Source organism: Zeugodacus cucurbitae, chromosome 2 (genome assembly GCF_028554725.1).
Source record: "Zeugodacus cucurbitae isolate PBARC_wt_2022May chromosome 2, idZeuCucr1.2, whole genome shotgun sequence".
In the NCBI taxonomy this organism is placed as follows: Eukaryota; Metazoa; Arthropoda; class Insecta; order Diptera; family Tephritidae; genus Zeugodacus; species Zeugodacus cucurbitae.
Window position 1 is genome coordinate 27,905,842 of NC_071667.1, and position 17,677 is coordinate 27,923,518.

The following is a 17,677-nucleotide window of genomic DNA, read 5'->3' on the forward strand; positions in this document are numbered from 1 at the left end:
ATTGTATATTGAAAAAAATTGTATTCCTCAGTGCTCGCATATAGAATTTAGAAAACGTATCGTGAATTCGATTTTTTCTATTGGTTGGTTCTTTTCAAAACTAGTTTTGAATTTTCTCACGATTTTTAAACAGTTATTTATTTTGAATATATTGTGTATACATGTATTTGGAACCGCTAATATAACAATTTATTTAATATAACAATTTACCGCGCATCAGCAATATCTCTGTGAAAGTATTTTTTGATAACCGATCTATCGAGTCTTCGTCTGGCGTCGCATGCACATCAACTCTACGCGCATAGGCACGATACTGCAACTTCATAATACTCATGACATTCTACGAATTTTCATAGTTCATCATAACTATTTTGATAACTTTCGATTATTTGCCGTGCAGACATTATGTATGTATGAATGTGTATCGTTCATATTAATATTTAGTAGCTCAATAGCATTACATTAGCTTTAGTCAACTAGGCGAACTGACTAGGTTGATTTATGATTTCTTTCTATTTACATTTTACAAAATTCAATTCAAAGTTAAAATTAATGTAAATGGTTTATTCACTACTTATGTACCTTTATATACATACATACATACATACATACATTTGCACTGCTTCCATTATTTTTAATATATAAAAATCATTTATTTTTTTTTTTTTGTAAGTTGAAATTTGCAAAGTCGAGTTTTCATGCATATGTAAGTATTATTTGTCGCCACTCTGTGCAATCATTTCTTCATGGTATATTTTTCTTCTTAATAATATTTCCCAAAGGTCTGTGGCCATATTCCATACTAGCAACCTCTCCTCCAGCCATTCTACGAACATACACACAGTTACAATGCCACATACAAATTGCAGAATATTTTTACACCTTTTTATGGTTATAATGCAATTACGTGTTGCTTCGAGCTTTTTGCCTTAATAAATACAATTTTATCTCTCACATAATCGTTCATTCGTAAGGTTTTTTTTTTTTCAATGAATTCGAACTTAAAGTCAATCACAAAAAAAAAACATTTTTGTTAAGCAGATTCGACGCTGGCAAAAACTAAAAATAATTAAGAGATAAGGCAATCTAAGAACGAATGAAGTATAATTAGAATTTTTACTGTATACATACATAATTATTAACTGTAAAATTATTATTGGCATACATACATAGCGTATACACTCTGTAAAGCTGTTGTGATTCCCCAAAAGCAAAATCAAATCAAAGCAGTAATCATTTTTTATTAAATTAATAATTTTTTATTGAATTTTTTGTTGCGAGTATTACCATATAACAGTACTACATACACTCATGCCTACATACAATGAACACCATCAATGACAGCAAAGGGCAGCAAGAAGAACTGCATGGCACCGACAACGCCTACACCCACACATTCATACATGCATACAGACTTATGTAAAAGCATACATATGAGATGGAAAAGTTAATATGAAATATATAAATAAAAATCAAAGCAAAGCAAAGTTAAGAATTAGGCAGTAAGCTACGTAAAATCATCAGAATTTTCGGTATAGAATTTAATTCACCATAAAAAAATATCGAAATAAATAGGTATATACATATATTTTTTTTTTAAATCTCGTGCAGTGAAGATAAAAACAAGAAATCAAATTAATTAATATGAAAGAATAAGAACATTAATATTAATAATAGAGCAGCAAGTGTATATTTAAAAAATATAACACTTGCATTCGACAATTACGAAATAAAGTAATTATTTAAATTAAATTTTATTAAAACGAAAACAGAAAGTGAAGTAAAATTATAATAAAAACGCATTTTCCTTTCAACACCTTCGCCGTTTTGTGGGTCTACGTGTGTGCTTGTGTGTTATGAGTGAGTTTCGATTTCAACGCTTCAAAGCATTTAAAATATAAAATATGTACGTCTGTTTTTATCTGGATTTCCTTTGAATGAAATATTTTCCCAACGAGGCACGAAAGAGGAAATAGCACATATCAATGCATCATTTGTGATGTTACGGTTACAATGAAATTACACAACCAAGTTAAATAAATTTTGACCATGCGAATTTGGTCTAACTTGGCCCCAATAAACCAAATACAATGATTTACGTTCCTCTGGAAGACTTCTTCGCATATATCGGTTAAGATCTTTATTGCAATAAGGCATTATAATATCAAAGTTTTTCAGATATCTTGAAATATTTTATACGCTAGCCCTCCTTAACTGTTTCATAATATTCGTTTTTGTTAATTCTCAGTGTGCGAGAGCATTTAGTATTGAATCGAGAAGAGAAACAACAAAAATGTGATTTTTAGACCTTTTCCATTCGTTAAACGCTTCAACTGATATAATGCTAATATTTTAAACGGCATTGTACGTTCAAATCCTTCTACCTTTTCAATGAGTATGTGTTATTTGTTTATGAGGTAGAATGGTACAAAGTTTACATATTCAGACAGATATTCATATAAAAATGTGTATATTTGAGTTGCGCGCAAAAGGAGAGGTAACTTTATGGAATGCTACTTGTATTTCATATAGTATCATCATAGAAAAATGTAGTTTTGCCTAAAAGCTGTTAGTCTACCTATTCTTCGCACAATCTATAATGAAATAAAAGGTAATCCAAAATGTTTGTACATATATCACCTTGGTAGAAGGAAACGTCTTAGCAGGTAAAAGAAGGTGTACGTGACTTTTTTTTTTTGCTGTCGCAAAGGTATCGAAATGCATTTCTTACCTATGGATGCAACATGTACGATACGAGTTTTGTTTCAAAACAATTATGCTTACCTGCTTTACAATGTCAATAATCTTTAAATGAAATGCACTTCTTCGGAAGTTCGGACATAGCCTGACTAATAGTTCTAGACTATAAATGATGTTTTGTTTATTTGATAACGACTAAAATTTAAAATAAGAAGTATTATGATAATAAATCATAGAATGGAACTTGAAATATAATAAAATAAAATAAATCTAATCATCGTGGTCTTATGTGAGCCTACAACACAAATTTGCAAACAAACGTAGCACAAAAAAAAAAAAATTAATGACGACTTAATACCCACTTCTATCAATAAAAAATCTATAATTTTAAGCTTCGTAAATCCCCATTAAGAAATCAAAATTTATTGTCTGATTTCTTATCATTTACTATATGAAAATTAAACGGAGAAAACGACTAGTACTTTAGCTTCTATCAAAGCGGTTTATAGAAGATTTTTTATTATTTTAAAGTATTGTCCACCGGTCCTGAAAAAATGTTCCACTGGTCTTTGAAGCACTTAAATTTCCCAATAATGCAGTATTTTGTTAACTTATTTATAATTATACACATAATTACATACTTTTTGGCGCACGAATTTATTGAAACTGCACACACTTATTCAACCATATTTCCGATTTTCAAAGCTTTCATTCACATTTGATTTCCAAAATTTCGAAAACTCAATAATGTAAGCAAATTTCGGTCAGACAAAATTAAACAAACAAAATATTAATTAACAAAATTAGAAACATACATAAAACATTGCACTTACCAACAAACGATTTGACTATGAGCGGAAAAGTAGGACCACTTTCACGTATCTACAATAGTTTAATCGGCACCACGGATAAATATGTACCGAACTCCTTGCGTCCGCTGTGGGAACACCCAGCAGGTGAGCAGACTTGACTAACGCCTGCTTGCAAGTTCTATAAAAATATTGGTTTGCTAACATTTTAGGTCCAAAAACAATATTTTTCTGGGCACCGCTATGCAAATGGGTAAGCCGATATTTAGCTATATCTTGTTATATGAATATTTTATTTCAATTGTTGGTATAAAACATTTCCAGGTACTCGTCATTGCTGGCATTGGAGATATGTCTCGTCCCGCAGAGGCATTGTCCGTTAATCAGTGCGCAGTTTTGGCTACAACGGGAGTAATTTGGTCGCGCTACTCGCTGATTATAATCCCCAAAAACTATTCTTTATTTGTGGTAAATATGTTCGTCGCAAGCACACAGCTCTATCAAGTGGCTCGTGCCTTAAATTATCGATATAGTTTAAAAGATAAACCGGAGTAAATATGATTTTATTAAAAAAACATTAATATTCAACGTGGATTATCAGCGGTCCAGTGAAAACGGTTGGACGTAATCGTCAACAATTAATATTCATAAGGTAAATCTGGTCGGAAAATTGAGGAATGAAGGAAAGAAGATCGGTACACCAAATTCTTTAAACGTCAAAAGTACACCTCAGAGTTGTTGCTCAACTTTCAAGAGTTTTGACAAGTGAAACGAATAAATAGCTAAATTAAGACGATTTAAGTGAAAAAAAATATTGCAAAATATTAGCTATTTTTATGTGCGCGACCACTTTAAATATATTTTTATATGATGTATCATCAATGTTTCATTATTAATCGGCTTCGAGAAAATCACATTTAGATTAAGAGTCACTCTATATATACCAGATTTTTTTATGAATGCCGATTAGTTCTAAAGTAAAGACTATTAGATTGTATTTTATAACATTTTATATATATATGTAACCACAATTCTCTTCTAATAGTTATTTCTAAAAAATAATAAGCACTAAATTCACAAAGTACCATGAATATAAATAAGTATTTGGCTTTTATTTCCTAAGATTAACGGCTTAGACGAGCAACATGTTGCACTGTGTAAAATAGTTTTGTTCACAGTTGTTTAACAGTTCAACAGTTGTTTGTTACACCTAGAAATAACAACTGTATCTAGAGCATGCGAGGTGTGTCCACCTGATATTATTCACTGATGCCAGCGCTTCTTCCAATCGTCAAAATACTTCTCAAGGTTTCAGAGATGTCATCTATGCTTGTAAAACAACAGCCCTTTTAGGTTCTCTCTATTTTAGAAAATGGAAAAAGTCGCTCGGAGCTTTGTCTGGCGAATTTTGGGCAGGGATATCGTTGCTGTACTGTTTTTGTTCAATAATTAACGAACAAGTAATGAAGTATAAGCTTTTAACAAACGAAAATCGCCAGGCACATAAAAACGCGTTTAACCTTAGCGGCTGTTCCAGACAAAGTAAGCAATGAATACAGCTTATATATTGCACACACACAGTTTTTTTAAATATACAGTAATGGCCTTTTTTGTTAGAAAATAAGTGAATATTATCTTTTAATTTGTTTAAAGGAAAAAAATATATTACTTTAAAAAAATTCGTATGTTATAATGGGAGAAGCCATAAATTCTTCTGTGAAGAAATCTTTCTGTGAAAAAATTTAGAATGGTGTTTCCCTAGAAAACGTTTTAAGAAAATATAACATATTCCTCGGATTCATTCAGTAGATCAAAACGCTATGTATTTTTTTATTTCCCTAAAGACTGGCGGCCGTCGTCTACGAAATCAAAAAAGCCTATTATTTCCGTGTTCGAAGGTCTATGGAGTTGATGTTTGTTATAGGTTAGGTCTGAAGTCCAGAGCGCCAATACTTACTGTATATCAAAATGATGAGGATGACTAATAGAAGTGGAAGTGATAAATTGAGAATTTATCTTTGTAAAACTTGGTACATTTGTTCTTTGGAACCATAAGAAGGTTAGTATGGCACAAAATCTTGTTAAAGATAAACAATATTATAACAAGATCACAGATAAAATTTTCGTTGGAAGGTGGCAATAGCTCGTATTATTTTTCTTTTGTATATATTTCGTAAACTCCTACAGCTTTATATCAACCAAAATAACTGGAGGCAAATCAGAAAATAACTCAAATTGGTATTAATTGGCTATTTCTGGTTCAATCCATACATAAGGAACTACTCGAGCAATTTACACTAAATTAGGAATAGAACATTTCTTTGTAATTACAACCACGTCTACTTCTTATATCATCATATTTGTAAGTCAGGCACCAATATACATAGGTATCGAATAAAATTTCAACTAATAATTATATTACTGATATGTATATATTTTATAAAAATGAAGCGACTTAACGATCTTAATCTGGTAACCGATGTCCAGGGCATATTGGGATTATAGAGGGAACACTTCTCCGACCTACTGAATGGCAGTGAAAGTACAACACCAGGAGATGGCGAACCCGATTCCCCAATCGATGACGATGGAACAGATGTTCCATTACCCGACCATGAAGAAATTCGAATAGCAATTACGCGCTTGAAGAACAACAAAACGGCGGGGGCCGATAGATAACCGGCCGAGCTATTCAAATACGTCGGCGAAGAACTGATAAGGTGCATGCATCAGCTTCTTTGCAGAATATGGTCGGAAGTAAGCATGCCCGACGATTGGAATCTTAGTGTGCTCTGCCTAATCCATAAAAAGGGAGATTCCACAATCTGTGCCAATTACCGTGGGATAAGCCTCCTAAATATTGCCTATAAGGTTCTATCGAGCGTATTGTGTGAAAGGCTAAAGCCCACCGTCAACAAATTGATTGGACCTTATCAATGTGGCTTTAGACCTGGAAAATTCACAACTAACCAGATATTCACCATGCGCCAAATCTTGGAGAAGGCCCGTGAAAAGAGCCCACCTTTTTGTCGATTTTAAAGCTGCTCGACAGCACGAAAAGGAGCTGCCTTTATGCCGCGATGTCTGAATTTGGTATCCACTTAAAAATAATACGAGCTGCAGAGCTAAATAGGGAAGGTACAATCTTCTATAAGAGGGTACAGCTGCTGGCGTATGCCGATGATATTGATATCATCGGAAGCAACAACTGCTGTTCTGTTTGTTCTGCTTTTTCCCGCCTGGATAAGGAAGCGAAGCGAATGGGTCTGGAGGTGAATGAGGACAAGACGAAATATCCCCTGTCATCAAACAAACAGTCAGCGTATTTGCGCCTTGGCTCCCAAGTCACTGTTGACAGTCATAACTTTAAAGTCGTCGATAATTTTGTATACCCTGGAACCAGCATCAACAACACCAACAATGTCAGCCTCGAAATCCAGCGCAGATCACTTTTGCCAACAGGTGCTACTTTGGACTGAGTAGACAATTGAAAAATAAAGTCCTCTCTCGACGAACCAAAATTGAACTCTACAAGTCGATTATCATTCCCGTCCTGCTTTATGGTGCAGAAGCTTGGACGATGTCAACATCAGATAAGACGACACTAGGAGTTTTCGAGAGGAAAATTTTGCTCCAGATTTATGGTCCTCAGAACATTGGCAACGGTGAAAACTGCAGACGATGGAACGATGAGCGAATAAAAAGACAGCGGTTACGCTGGCTAGGTCATGTTGTCCGAATGGACGAAAACATTCGGCCTTTGAAAGTGTTCGAAGCAGTACCCGCCGGAGGAAGTCGAGGAAGGGGAAGGCCTCCACTCTGTTGGAGGGACCAGGTGGAGAGCGACCTGGTTACACTTGGGATCTCCAACTGGCGCCGAACTGCGAAGGAAAGAGAGAAGTGGTGCGCTAACATCGATTCGGTTATAACCGGCTAATCGATTTCAACGCCAAATATATACATACATGTATATATTTATTATTAAAATTGACGCGCTCAAAATAATTCCTTTCTTGAAAATCTCGCAAATATTGTCGCTCCACGTGTAGCAGTAATCTCGTTATATTCGCATTTTATATGAGCGCTTTATAAGTACATATGTATGTATGTAGATACTACGATATCTAAATCATACTATATATGATGCTTATACATACTTATGTACATAAGTTCATAAATAATTGTACCAGGGGTTTCACAACGCATTCATTAACACTGTGATTCATGTTACGCTAAGTTCAAATGTGTATTCTGTTTAAAGTTGTTAATGTTAATGTACCGAATAAATAAGTACTCCCGACTGGGTATTGAAATAACTATATATTTTAAAAAAAGCATATTCTCCGTTTTTCTAAGTTAGCCGCCAAAATCAAAGTATTTGCGAATTTCGAAAATTCTCTTATTGTAAAACATTATTATGAATTACAGTACGCAGTTACAAAGAAATCAAAAATACGGAAAAAATTGATTTCGTCCAATACCCAAGAAAGGTCGATTTTGTTGCACAGTGCTGATGAAAATATTGCAAATAAAATTACTCTTTGAAATAAACTATCACAAGTGAAAAACACTTTTTAGTTGCTTCTCCATACACAAAAACAGCTGATTTATTTGAGAAAGAACGAATAGCAATTAAGCGCGCACTCATTTAAAAACTTTATCGAGTTAGTATTTACCGAGTACAAGCTTAAACATATGTATGTATAAAAATCACCACTTAAATTTCTTATCAGATAATCAGCGAATCATAAAAGCTCAACGAGCGAAACCAGTTGTCTGGCAGGTAAGTACGTCGGTATCTACGACTATATGCATGTGCGATTATCTGCATACATAGATACATTTGTAATCTGGTTTACTAGTGCCGTGATTGCTTTTTGAAAAAATTAACGAATCGTGTATATATTTATGCTAGCTGCTTGGAGAGTTAATCGCTCTTTCTTTATACATATTTGATTTTTATTGGTGAATTTTGCTGACGTTAGCAATGTTGTTAGTGTAAATTGTATAACTAGTTGAGGATTCTATTTAGTAGCAACGAGAGAGGTTAATTTTGATATTAGCTAATTCAGTTGGTATTTGGTTGTTGTGCTGGAATGTAAGTAAAAAGTGCGATTACATGTGTGGTGATTAAGGCGGGCTTTTCTTTGTTAAAAGTGAAAAATAATAATTTTGTCTAGTTTATTGTTAATTAAAAAATTCCCAAAAATTAATTATATTTTATATATGTATACTTATGCTAATAAACAAGGCAGTGACAAGTCAACGCTCTCTCATTTTATAATGCACAAGTGAGAAACAAATTTAATTTCCGTAGCGCGCGCTTTCCAATTTATTGTTGTAGTTTTTTTTGCACAATCGTTGGCGCTGCAGCTGTGTGCATTAGTTTACGTTTGTTATTTTTACTCGCGGAAATTGGCAGCAACCAACAATTGGGTGTGTGTTTTTCTAATGTTGCTATCCGCGCTGTTCCTTTGCATTTTGTCTAATACGCTCGAGTATGTGACTGCATTTTGTCGCGTTTTCGAGTCATTACACCAACACTAGTTGGCCTTCAAGGTCAAGGTTGTGCATGTGACGTCAAAATACAGGTTGTGCTTCCCGGTAATTTAATTGAGCATCGACGCAAATTTATATTGTTTTATACAATTTATATACATATTGTACACTACAAAATATGCTTAAGTGCGAGTTTCTCAGTAGTGAATTTAACCACTTTCACTAATTAATGTTTAAATTCTACTACCTACTTATCTATATGGTATATATGAATAATTCTGCTTACCGATAGGAACTTCCCTTTAAAAAATAAGAAATTTTTCCTAGATCCATTATAATTAAGTGGAAGTTGAGCTAAGTGAATGTTCGTTTAAACGCTGATTTTCGAGGAAATAAATCAGGCTTGGCTTACTTTTCTAAAAAATCAATTTCCGATACCAATCATATGGCAGAAATATTACAAATCGCTTCTTTATAAAATATTAGTTAAAATATAAATATTAAGAAGTCCAATAATTGTAAAATATTTAAACTATATTAGTATATAATAATTGGATTCTGTTTAGTACAAGCGTAGGGTATATTTTGCATTAAATATACTAAGCAGAATGCAAATTTTGTTATGGTTAGCAAACGAATTTGCATTTCTGAACAGATGTATTTACATAACGAAGGAAGCAACGAACGGCCTCGACTCGTTCATTTTCACAGCTCGCTCATTCTTGTAGACATTTGCTTCTGCATATGTACATATATAAACATATTTTTTCTTTTAATTTGACAGTTAAACACTTTCTACACAGTTAATCAGCCACCCACTGATACCCACAAGTGAGCGTTATCTTTCCTTTGAACGAATGTGCCAGCTTTTCCCTCTCCGAAAGCGCGTCACTGTCACGCATATTCCGAGTGACAAGCCTCTCACTAGCGGGCACACATTTCTCTTGTATTCACTTATATACACATGTTTGTTTTACATACATATATAAACAAATACATTTCTTTTCTATTTTTCGCGTTTCGCCTTCATTTTCATATTTCTATATTCCCTATTTTTATTTCAGTTCTTCACTATCTAGCAAACGGTGAGGAAGTCAACACTAGTAATTGTTCAAGCAAAGTACCTGGTATACCTTTCCCTTAGGATAAAGTTAGAAAATTGTAAATACGAGCCACAAGTACAAAATACTATTTAGTCTCAAACGAAACGAACGCCTTGAAACAAGTGCTTAGGAAATAACAATACAATGGCTTCCTCAACACCACCAGCTGCAGCACCACCACCACCTCCACCATCAGCCACAACCGCTGGCAAAGGATTCCACAACAAAATTTACAATGCTCTAATTGGCTCAGTGGACAAACATGTGCCAGCAAAAATGCGACCGTTATGGCTGCATCCAGCTGGTAAGCGATATTGTTGTACAAACAATCTGATCAATTGAAATTAAACACTTGCCTATTTCATTCCTTGCAGGACCTAAAACAGTTTTCTTCTGGGCGCCACTTTTCAAATGGGTAAGCATCTTAAGTCAATATTGATATCTGTGTTTTGTAAATAAAAAAGAATTACAAAGGAGTTACATAATCAGCGAAAAAACGAAATTTAGTTACATACTAACACATACGCATAAGTCTGTATGCAGACGCCAACATCAAGTATTAATTGAACTTATCAGCTCATTTTCCAAATCATTATATTGTTTAGCGTAACATTTATATTACGAGTGCCTACTGACTAAAAACACTCGAAAGTGTGGCGTTAGATAAGAGCACGACTGATAGTATAAATGTGCTCTCTATTTATATATTTACATATCTGTGTTTATACTACGTATGCTTTTATGTCCCGTAATATTCTGGTAAATTTCGCGCAGTCATTTCTCATCCACCCAACTGATAAAGCAGTGATAATCAACTTAGCAGACAATGCGACCTGATTGGCAATGAAATTGCACGCGTCGTGTTTATAAAACAAAATGAGCGTGTTAGGTGGTGATTAGCATAGTGCAAAAAAAAAACATATTTATTTATACATACATATGTGAGTGGGTATCCGGATATTATTAGCAGTGATATGCTATGCTGCAAATAAGCATTTGTTTGTTTTTAATATTAGAGGGGTTATACAAAATTGAAAATAATGCTTTAATCATTAATATAAATAGGACATTTTTAACAATTAAATATCAGTGTTAACAATTTAATAATTGGTCATGAACTTTAAAGCGCGATATTATTATGGAACTAGATTGTGATTATTATTCCTAATAATAATCATTACGTGTTCAATATTACTTTCACAAGTATTTTGTAAAACTATTTTGGAAGGATGTATCCAATCACAATAAACTTGATATAAGAATAAACCGTTGAAGTATCTAATCCACAATATACAATAAATATATACATATGTATATACAGTGGAACTTCTCTAACTCGAATCACCATGATCCACAAAAAAACTTCTAGTTAGGGAGTCTTCGAGTTACAGAATTTTCATTAAAACATAAATTTTTCAAAATCTGTAAAATATAGAATTTATTTCAATACATTAAAACATGTATTCTGTATTACTGTTTGCTCTTGACGTCTGTCTCATGCCTTTGTTACACGATTTATGAAATCCATTAGAGTAATATCATATTTTTTGTTCCCCTCCATACGATATAGAGGGACTCTTTTAAAATTGTTCCTTATGGAAGGAAATTTGTGTGAAATTTGACTTCTATTGCCAATTTAAGAGTTCGAGTTATGGAGAACTTCGAGTTATAGAATTTTGAGTTATGGAAGCAAAAATTGTATGAAATATGATTTCTAAACTCTATTGCCAATTCAAATGTTGGAGTTATAGAGATCTTCGGCTTATAGAAGTTCCACTGTAAGTACATATATATAGAAGCATAACAGACATGTATTAATTAACTTCATATATTTACCTTTATAGTACATAAATATATACATATATAGAATACAACTCGTATATGAGCAAAGAAAACACAATTCGATTAAATTTTACGGCGCAATTTTCAATTTCCTTTTAATACATTTACGTATTTATCATTTAATAAATTCACCAATATTTGGACATACATACATACACACACAATATGCTTGACCATTTATTCTGTGAGAATTATTTGCTTTATTTCTTGTTAAACAAACATACAAACAAAAACTAAGGGAAGACTAAATTCTAGAAAAACCGAACACTGAACTTAAAAACATTAAGGGGCCATACCAGTATAACCAAGGAAAAATTAGGAGATGTTCCTGAATTTTTGTTAAGGAAAATACTCGATCGAATATTTATTATTTTTTTAAGGTTTTTTTTACAAAAATATTGGAAAATAACGGAGTTATAGACTGTCTTGGGAGGTGCAAGAAAGTTCCCCTACTGCTGATATGATTCCGAACGAATAAGTAGCTGAAACAAGAAAATTCAAAAAGATTATTAAAGTTGAAAGTATTTCCTATCTAATGTCCTGCAATCAAAAATATATATAATATATAATATGAAATCAAATAAAGCAAAAGAAGTGAAAGATTATATAAGGTTAAAGCTCCCTCTTATAAGCTTTTAGATACATTTTCTCTTTCCTTGCTTAACAAGCAACTGAAATTCGATGGAAAAATACTTTTTCAATAATTAAACGAATTGACGAGATTTAAACACAACGGACTCCATCCTACCTCATAAATTTCACCTGGATCCGATTTTATTTAATTCAATACTCAATTACTTGTTAAAAGAATTCTAACAAATTTAAAGGATCGGTATATAATAGTCTAAAAATTGATTTTAGATAAGTCATAGAAAAGTCTAGAAATTGCTTATAGATAAGTCATATCATTAATAAAATAATATCGCAAAGCAATTAATAGCTGAAATCATTTCCGTTAGCATATAAAAATTTAATTGCTATATAATATCGTTTTATTTTTAATTTTTTGTTTGTATATACATAATAATAGTATTTTATTTTTTTATTAGTTATTGACTTATTAATTATTGACTTAATGTAGTATTATTATATTATTAATTATTGACTTAATGCTTTCTACGTAGTATTATTTTAACACTAGAAAATAACTTCATTTGCACACCTTCACAAGAACAATATATGTATGTACATATTCATTAGCGGGGAGATTTTTTATATTATACATTTGTTTTCAATCCATTCTAATTATGGCATTAACGTTTGATTTCTTTACTTTCCAGTCCCTTGTCATTGCTGGTCTCAGCGACTTGGCGCGCCCGGCTGAAACTCTTTCGGTGCCACAATGTGGCGCACTCGCCGCCACCGGTATCATTTGGTCACGTTACTCATTGGTCATCATTCCCAAAAACTACAGTTTGTTCGCCGTTAATTTGTTCGTCGGTTTGACTCAGATCGTTCAACTGGGCCGCGCCTACAATTACCAAATGGAACAGAATAAGTTGGCAGGTGAACAAACTGTTGTGGCTGTTGCTAAGACGGCAGAGAAGAAGAACGAATTGTAAATGGCTTTAATTTCGATTTGTATATAATATTTGAATGTTTGCACGTACATACATACATATGTATATAATGTAAATGAGACGCATGCTACCTACAGTAATTATGCGGTAAGTGGTGTACACATTCAGATCTAGAAAGGTGATTAATGTCGATTTGCTTTGTTTTTTAATTTCAGATCAGTTTTCGATATTTGCTGTCAATACACACTTATGTACATATATATGAACCACTCTACATGCAAATATGTGAGTGATAAAAAAACAATTACTACCAATATAACACATCAGGCGGTGGCGGCAATTATCTAAAAACAAATAAAGCAAGCGTAAAGCGCCTGCATACACATATGCACACAATGTATATATTTGTAACTTCATATGCATAAGCAAGTAATAATTGCTCTTGAATGCAGATAGTCAATGTCAATGGCGTAACAGCCCCTTGACTTCCACATATACAACCGTACACCCATACATATGTAAATGATTTAGCCGAACAAAAACACCATTGGCCAGTAAAAGTACTCAATACAAATATCGAAGCTGGGCCAGTCATTTATTATTATATAATAGTACTATAACAAATGGTGATATAATTAAGTAGTGAATTGTAAATTAAATAACATTATTATGTTTGACTACATTAAAGCTGAATTAATTTTGAATTTAAACTATAACTAAGTTAAGAAAGTTAAACAAAAAGACCATCACAAAATAGCACAAATTATGCAAAAAAATTTAAATAAAATATATAGTAGTAATCTATACAAAAGCTTACCAATGAAAGTGAAATTGTTTGTTTTTCCTTTCTTTTAATCTTTTGTCAATAACTTCAAACTATTTAATATTAAATTATGTTTTTTCTTCTTTTATTCAATTTGCCAATAACACAGACATTAACACACATGTCCAAGATTTCAAATTTGTGTATCAATAAAAAACAAACAGGTTTTAGCCAAAGAAAAACGTAAAAGATATACATATATACATACATACATATACACAGATTTATCTACGCAATATATACATATGTATATAAGACGTCTGAAAGTCGTAAGAGGCTGCACAAGTTACATACCATAGAACCCAATTAGCATCTAACATGAAAACTGATGTATGTTTGTATGTGTATGTATGTATCTGAGACAATGAGAACTTTTGTAGAAATACAAGTAATAGTTAAACAAAAAAAAAAGGTTTTGCATGTGTACTTTAAGTTTCAATAAAAATACGAAAAAATAACGAGTTTATAATGCGTATTATTTCCGCGATTTCTGGCCATTAACCCCACTTACAATCGTAAATAGGTGAAAATACATGTATGTAAGCTATACACAATACATAGTGTTGTGCAAAACAAGCGCACACATTTTTAACTCTATTCTTTCTGGCTAAATTGATGTTCATATGTGAGTCAATATATGTATTATCAAATCTCGATGTGATATAATTTATACACAGCTAAAAACTACGGCTCTATTTTTGTAAAATTAATAGCATAGGATTAATACTTGCTGCTCTTGTTTAAAGGCATTTAATACCAGGGATATTAAATTTTATGGATTAGCAAACTGAGTATCCACAATAACCAACTTCAATTTTGTAATATCAATTCAAGCATGACATCGACAATATCTGGCACAATAACTGATTTCGGATGACATACACGAAATTCATCGGCGAGAAACTCAATATTTACTTTAATTCGCTTTAAAAAATTTATGACTTTCTTTAGTTAATTTTGTATGTTCTACTTAATGAAGTCAAAAACTTCGTAGAGGTTTTTCTAACCCCAATTCCAATGAAGTCAAAAACTTCGTAGAGGTTTTTCTAACCCCAATTCCAAGTATGTCGATACTTTGAGCCTGCTTCCAATACTTACAGTTTCTGGAACCATAAGCATATTTCAAATGTTATGAATTGGAAAACCTTTCCTAGTATTGTTTTCAAATGTTATTCGTTATTGTTGCACTGTGCACCAATCGCTAGGTATTGGACCCAACAATTTTTTTTCGGTTTTCCCAATTTTTTCTCCAAAATTGAAATATTTTTACACCATTAATTAGATTATTCCATATTTTCGATTTTTAGTAACTATATACTGTAATTAATAATAATTTTAAAAAGGGATTTTTTCGAACCAAAGGAAAAAAATGGAGACTATCTTCCAAAATCGGAGAATACACTATTTTTACTTATAACTTAATCTCGCCGAAAAAAAATACTTAATGTCCTCCAAATAATATATATTTACAAGCTTATCCGTTGTGAATATACATTACCTCTTTTTACAAGATTTTTTAAGGGCAAAATCTTGTCCAAAAAATTTGCAATCATATGAACTGGAATGTTGGTTTTCTTTCATAATTATAGTCATGACTATTTAATATTTATAAAATGGTTTGAGATAAAAAATATTTATCTGAAACTTATGTATGTATGCAAATACATACGTATATTTTAGATGACTAATTATAACTGCTCAGCTTAAACTTGAAATATACAAACTTGAGAGTACACACGTATTTTCTAAGCTTTTTACGACTTAACATTAACTACGTGATAGTTGGGCAATTCAGAGCAAATTACTAGGAAAGCTCATTTGCACACATTGTTTTTTTTTTGTTTTGGTTTACACTACTATATCATAGTCAACTTTAACTAAGATTGCGATTATTAAAACGGGGAGAAAATTATTTAAACCTGGACGGCTATACATTCGTCGAATCGACGAATTGTAAATTTATAAAAGGATCTTTGAAAAACAAATTGGAAAAGTTTTACATAGCTTTTAAGGAAAAAACATTTTTTACGTTCTTTTTATGTTTATTTCCTTAATTCTAAATAAAAATGCTATCAAAAGTCAAATCAAAAAGTTTTCTTGTAAGAAGCAAAAGAAAATGAAGTTCGTCGATTCGACGAAGTATAACGTTAGTGTATGTAAAATAAGTGCAACCATTCAGGGTTAAAGCATTCCATACTTAATTTTTATTTGTAAAATAATGAAGTTACGTTTTTGGTTAACTCATTTTTTTACTTTCCTTTCCTACAAAATTAAAGCTGACCAATTTACCAACTGAATAGAAGTATCACCAACTAGATTTTATCATTTATGCTGAATCTTTTAAAATTTAGACTATTGTTGTAACAGAACATAATATTTTGATAATGCGGTCTAGTTCAGAGTTCATGGCTTTATACATATGTATGTATGTACATATATGTAAATTGATATTTATAGCGGTTTTGCGAACCTGACTGTCAGCGAAACAGAAATCCTCGACTATTAACTTCAACCATGTTTATGACCAAAGTACTGTGACGTAATAAAATTCTTAAATCGATAGCCGGTAGTATTTTGTTTAAAGAGACAAAGAGAGACTGTCAAAACAGTTATTTGTCCAGACCTCTGAACTGACGTTGACCGTAACAGTAATATCTTACCACAAAGTAGTATTTGCGATGTCGCTAAAACAACAACTTTTACTGTCCAAAGATAGCAATTTTCTTCATGATAAATAACGATTCAACCATATAACAAAATTCAAACAACCTGTCCGCATGAGATTTATAAAATGTTTGGACGTTTCGATCACACATCGCTCTAAATATATTGTTCTCCATAGATACTCACACATAACTAATTAAATATTATAAATATCCATCGAGATTATTTACAAATCGGTGAATTGAAGATTTAGGACATTTTAAAAGTGTCTGCAGAATAATAAAACATTTGTTTTTGGGATACGAAAATCAAACTTATGTATATTTGTTCTTGTATATAATTTTATCTTTTGACAAAATGTAAATAACTTTAAAGCATATATACTTCGTGTATTAAAGTGTATTTTTCATTGTTTTTCTTACGGTTATCCGAAAATGCATTAAGTATCCAATTTATGTAGAAACTGGTTTGTTCACGTATATATAACATACAGAACATACATATAAATTAAAAATTAAATATAAATATAAGTACAAAAGTGCACAGTGAGAGAGCGCGCGCAGGGTGTAAACAGTTCTTCAATTGTCATAGCGAACGCGTCATACAGCTATAGTCAAAAATAGACAAAGAGAACAGAGTATTGCGAAAAATTTCACTATTTTCATTTTAACATTTTGCGTACAATTGCAAAATATTTCTATCAACTGACGCACTGAC

The 17,677-nt window shown here is 32.1% G+C and overlaps 3 protein-coding genes across 4 annotated transcripts in view; 2 read left to right on the plus strand and 1 right to left on the minus strand.

The window, feature by feature from the left end:
* LOC105213689 (dnaJ homolog subfamily C member 3) overlaps positions 1 to 17,677 on the minus strand; it is a 107,838-nt gene that overhangs the window by 30,058 nt on the left and 60,103 nt on the right. The gene's annotated exons all lie outside the window — the stretch shown is intronic.
* LOC105213696 (mitochondrial pyruvate carrier 2) lies at positions 3,391 to 10,245 on the plus strand. Its single transcript, XM_011186701.3, has 4 exons — positions 3,391 to 3,656; positions 3,722 to 3,762; positions 3,834 to 8,292; positions 10,073 to 10,245. The coding sequence occupies exons 1-3, from the start codon at positions 3,551 to 3,553 to the stop codon at positions 4,062 to 4,064; spliced, it is 378 nt and encodes a 125-aa protein (XP_011185003.1). The 5' UTR covers positions 3,391 to 3,550; the 3' UTR covers positions 4,065 to 8,292; positions 10,073 to 10,245.
* LOC105213697 (mitochondrial pyruvate carrier 2) lies at positions 10,164 to 14,758 on the plus strand. 2 transcript variants are annotated; one of them, XM_011186702.3, is made up of 4 exons: positions 10,164 to 10,415; positions 10,486 to 10,526; positions 13,234 to 13,620; positions 13,689 to 14,758. In XM_011186702.3, exons 1-3 carry the CDS (start codon positions 10,256 to 10,258, stop codon positions 13,513 to 13,515), a joined length of 483 nt encoding a protein of 160 aa, XP_011185004.1. In that variant the 5' UTR covers positions 10,164 to 10,255; the 3' UTR covers positions 13,516 to 13,620; positions 13,689 to 14,758. The 2 variants fall into 2 exon arrangements, with proteins under 2 accessions (XP_011185004.1, XP_028897140.1); XM_029041307.2 differs by having other exon boundaries at positions 13,694 to 14,758.

Coding starts and splice junctions, on each gene's coding strand:
- LOC105213697 (XM_011186702.3), top strand. CDS start 10,256: ATGGCTTCCTCAACACCACCAGCTGCAGCACCACCACCACCTCCACCA. Junction 10,416..10,485: donor GTTATGGCTGCATCCAGCTG/GTAAGCGATATT, acceptor CATTCCTTGCAG/GACCTAAAACAGTTTTCTTC. Junction 10,527..13,233: donor GGGCGCCACTTTTCAAATGG/GTAAGCATCTTA, acceptor TTTACTTTCCAG/TCCCTTGTCATTGCTGGTCT.
- LOC105213696 (XM_011186701.3), top strand. CDS start 3,551: ATGAGCGGAAAAGTAGGACCACTTTCACGTATCTACAATAGTTTAATC. Junction 3,657..3,721: donor GCTGTGGGAACACCCAGCAG/GTGAGCAGACTT, acceptor CTAACATTTTAG/GTCCAAAAACAATATTTTTC. Junction 3,763..3,833: donor GGGCACCGCTATGCAAATGG/GTAAGCCGATAT, acceptor AAACATTTCCAG/GTACTCGTCATTGCTGGCAT.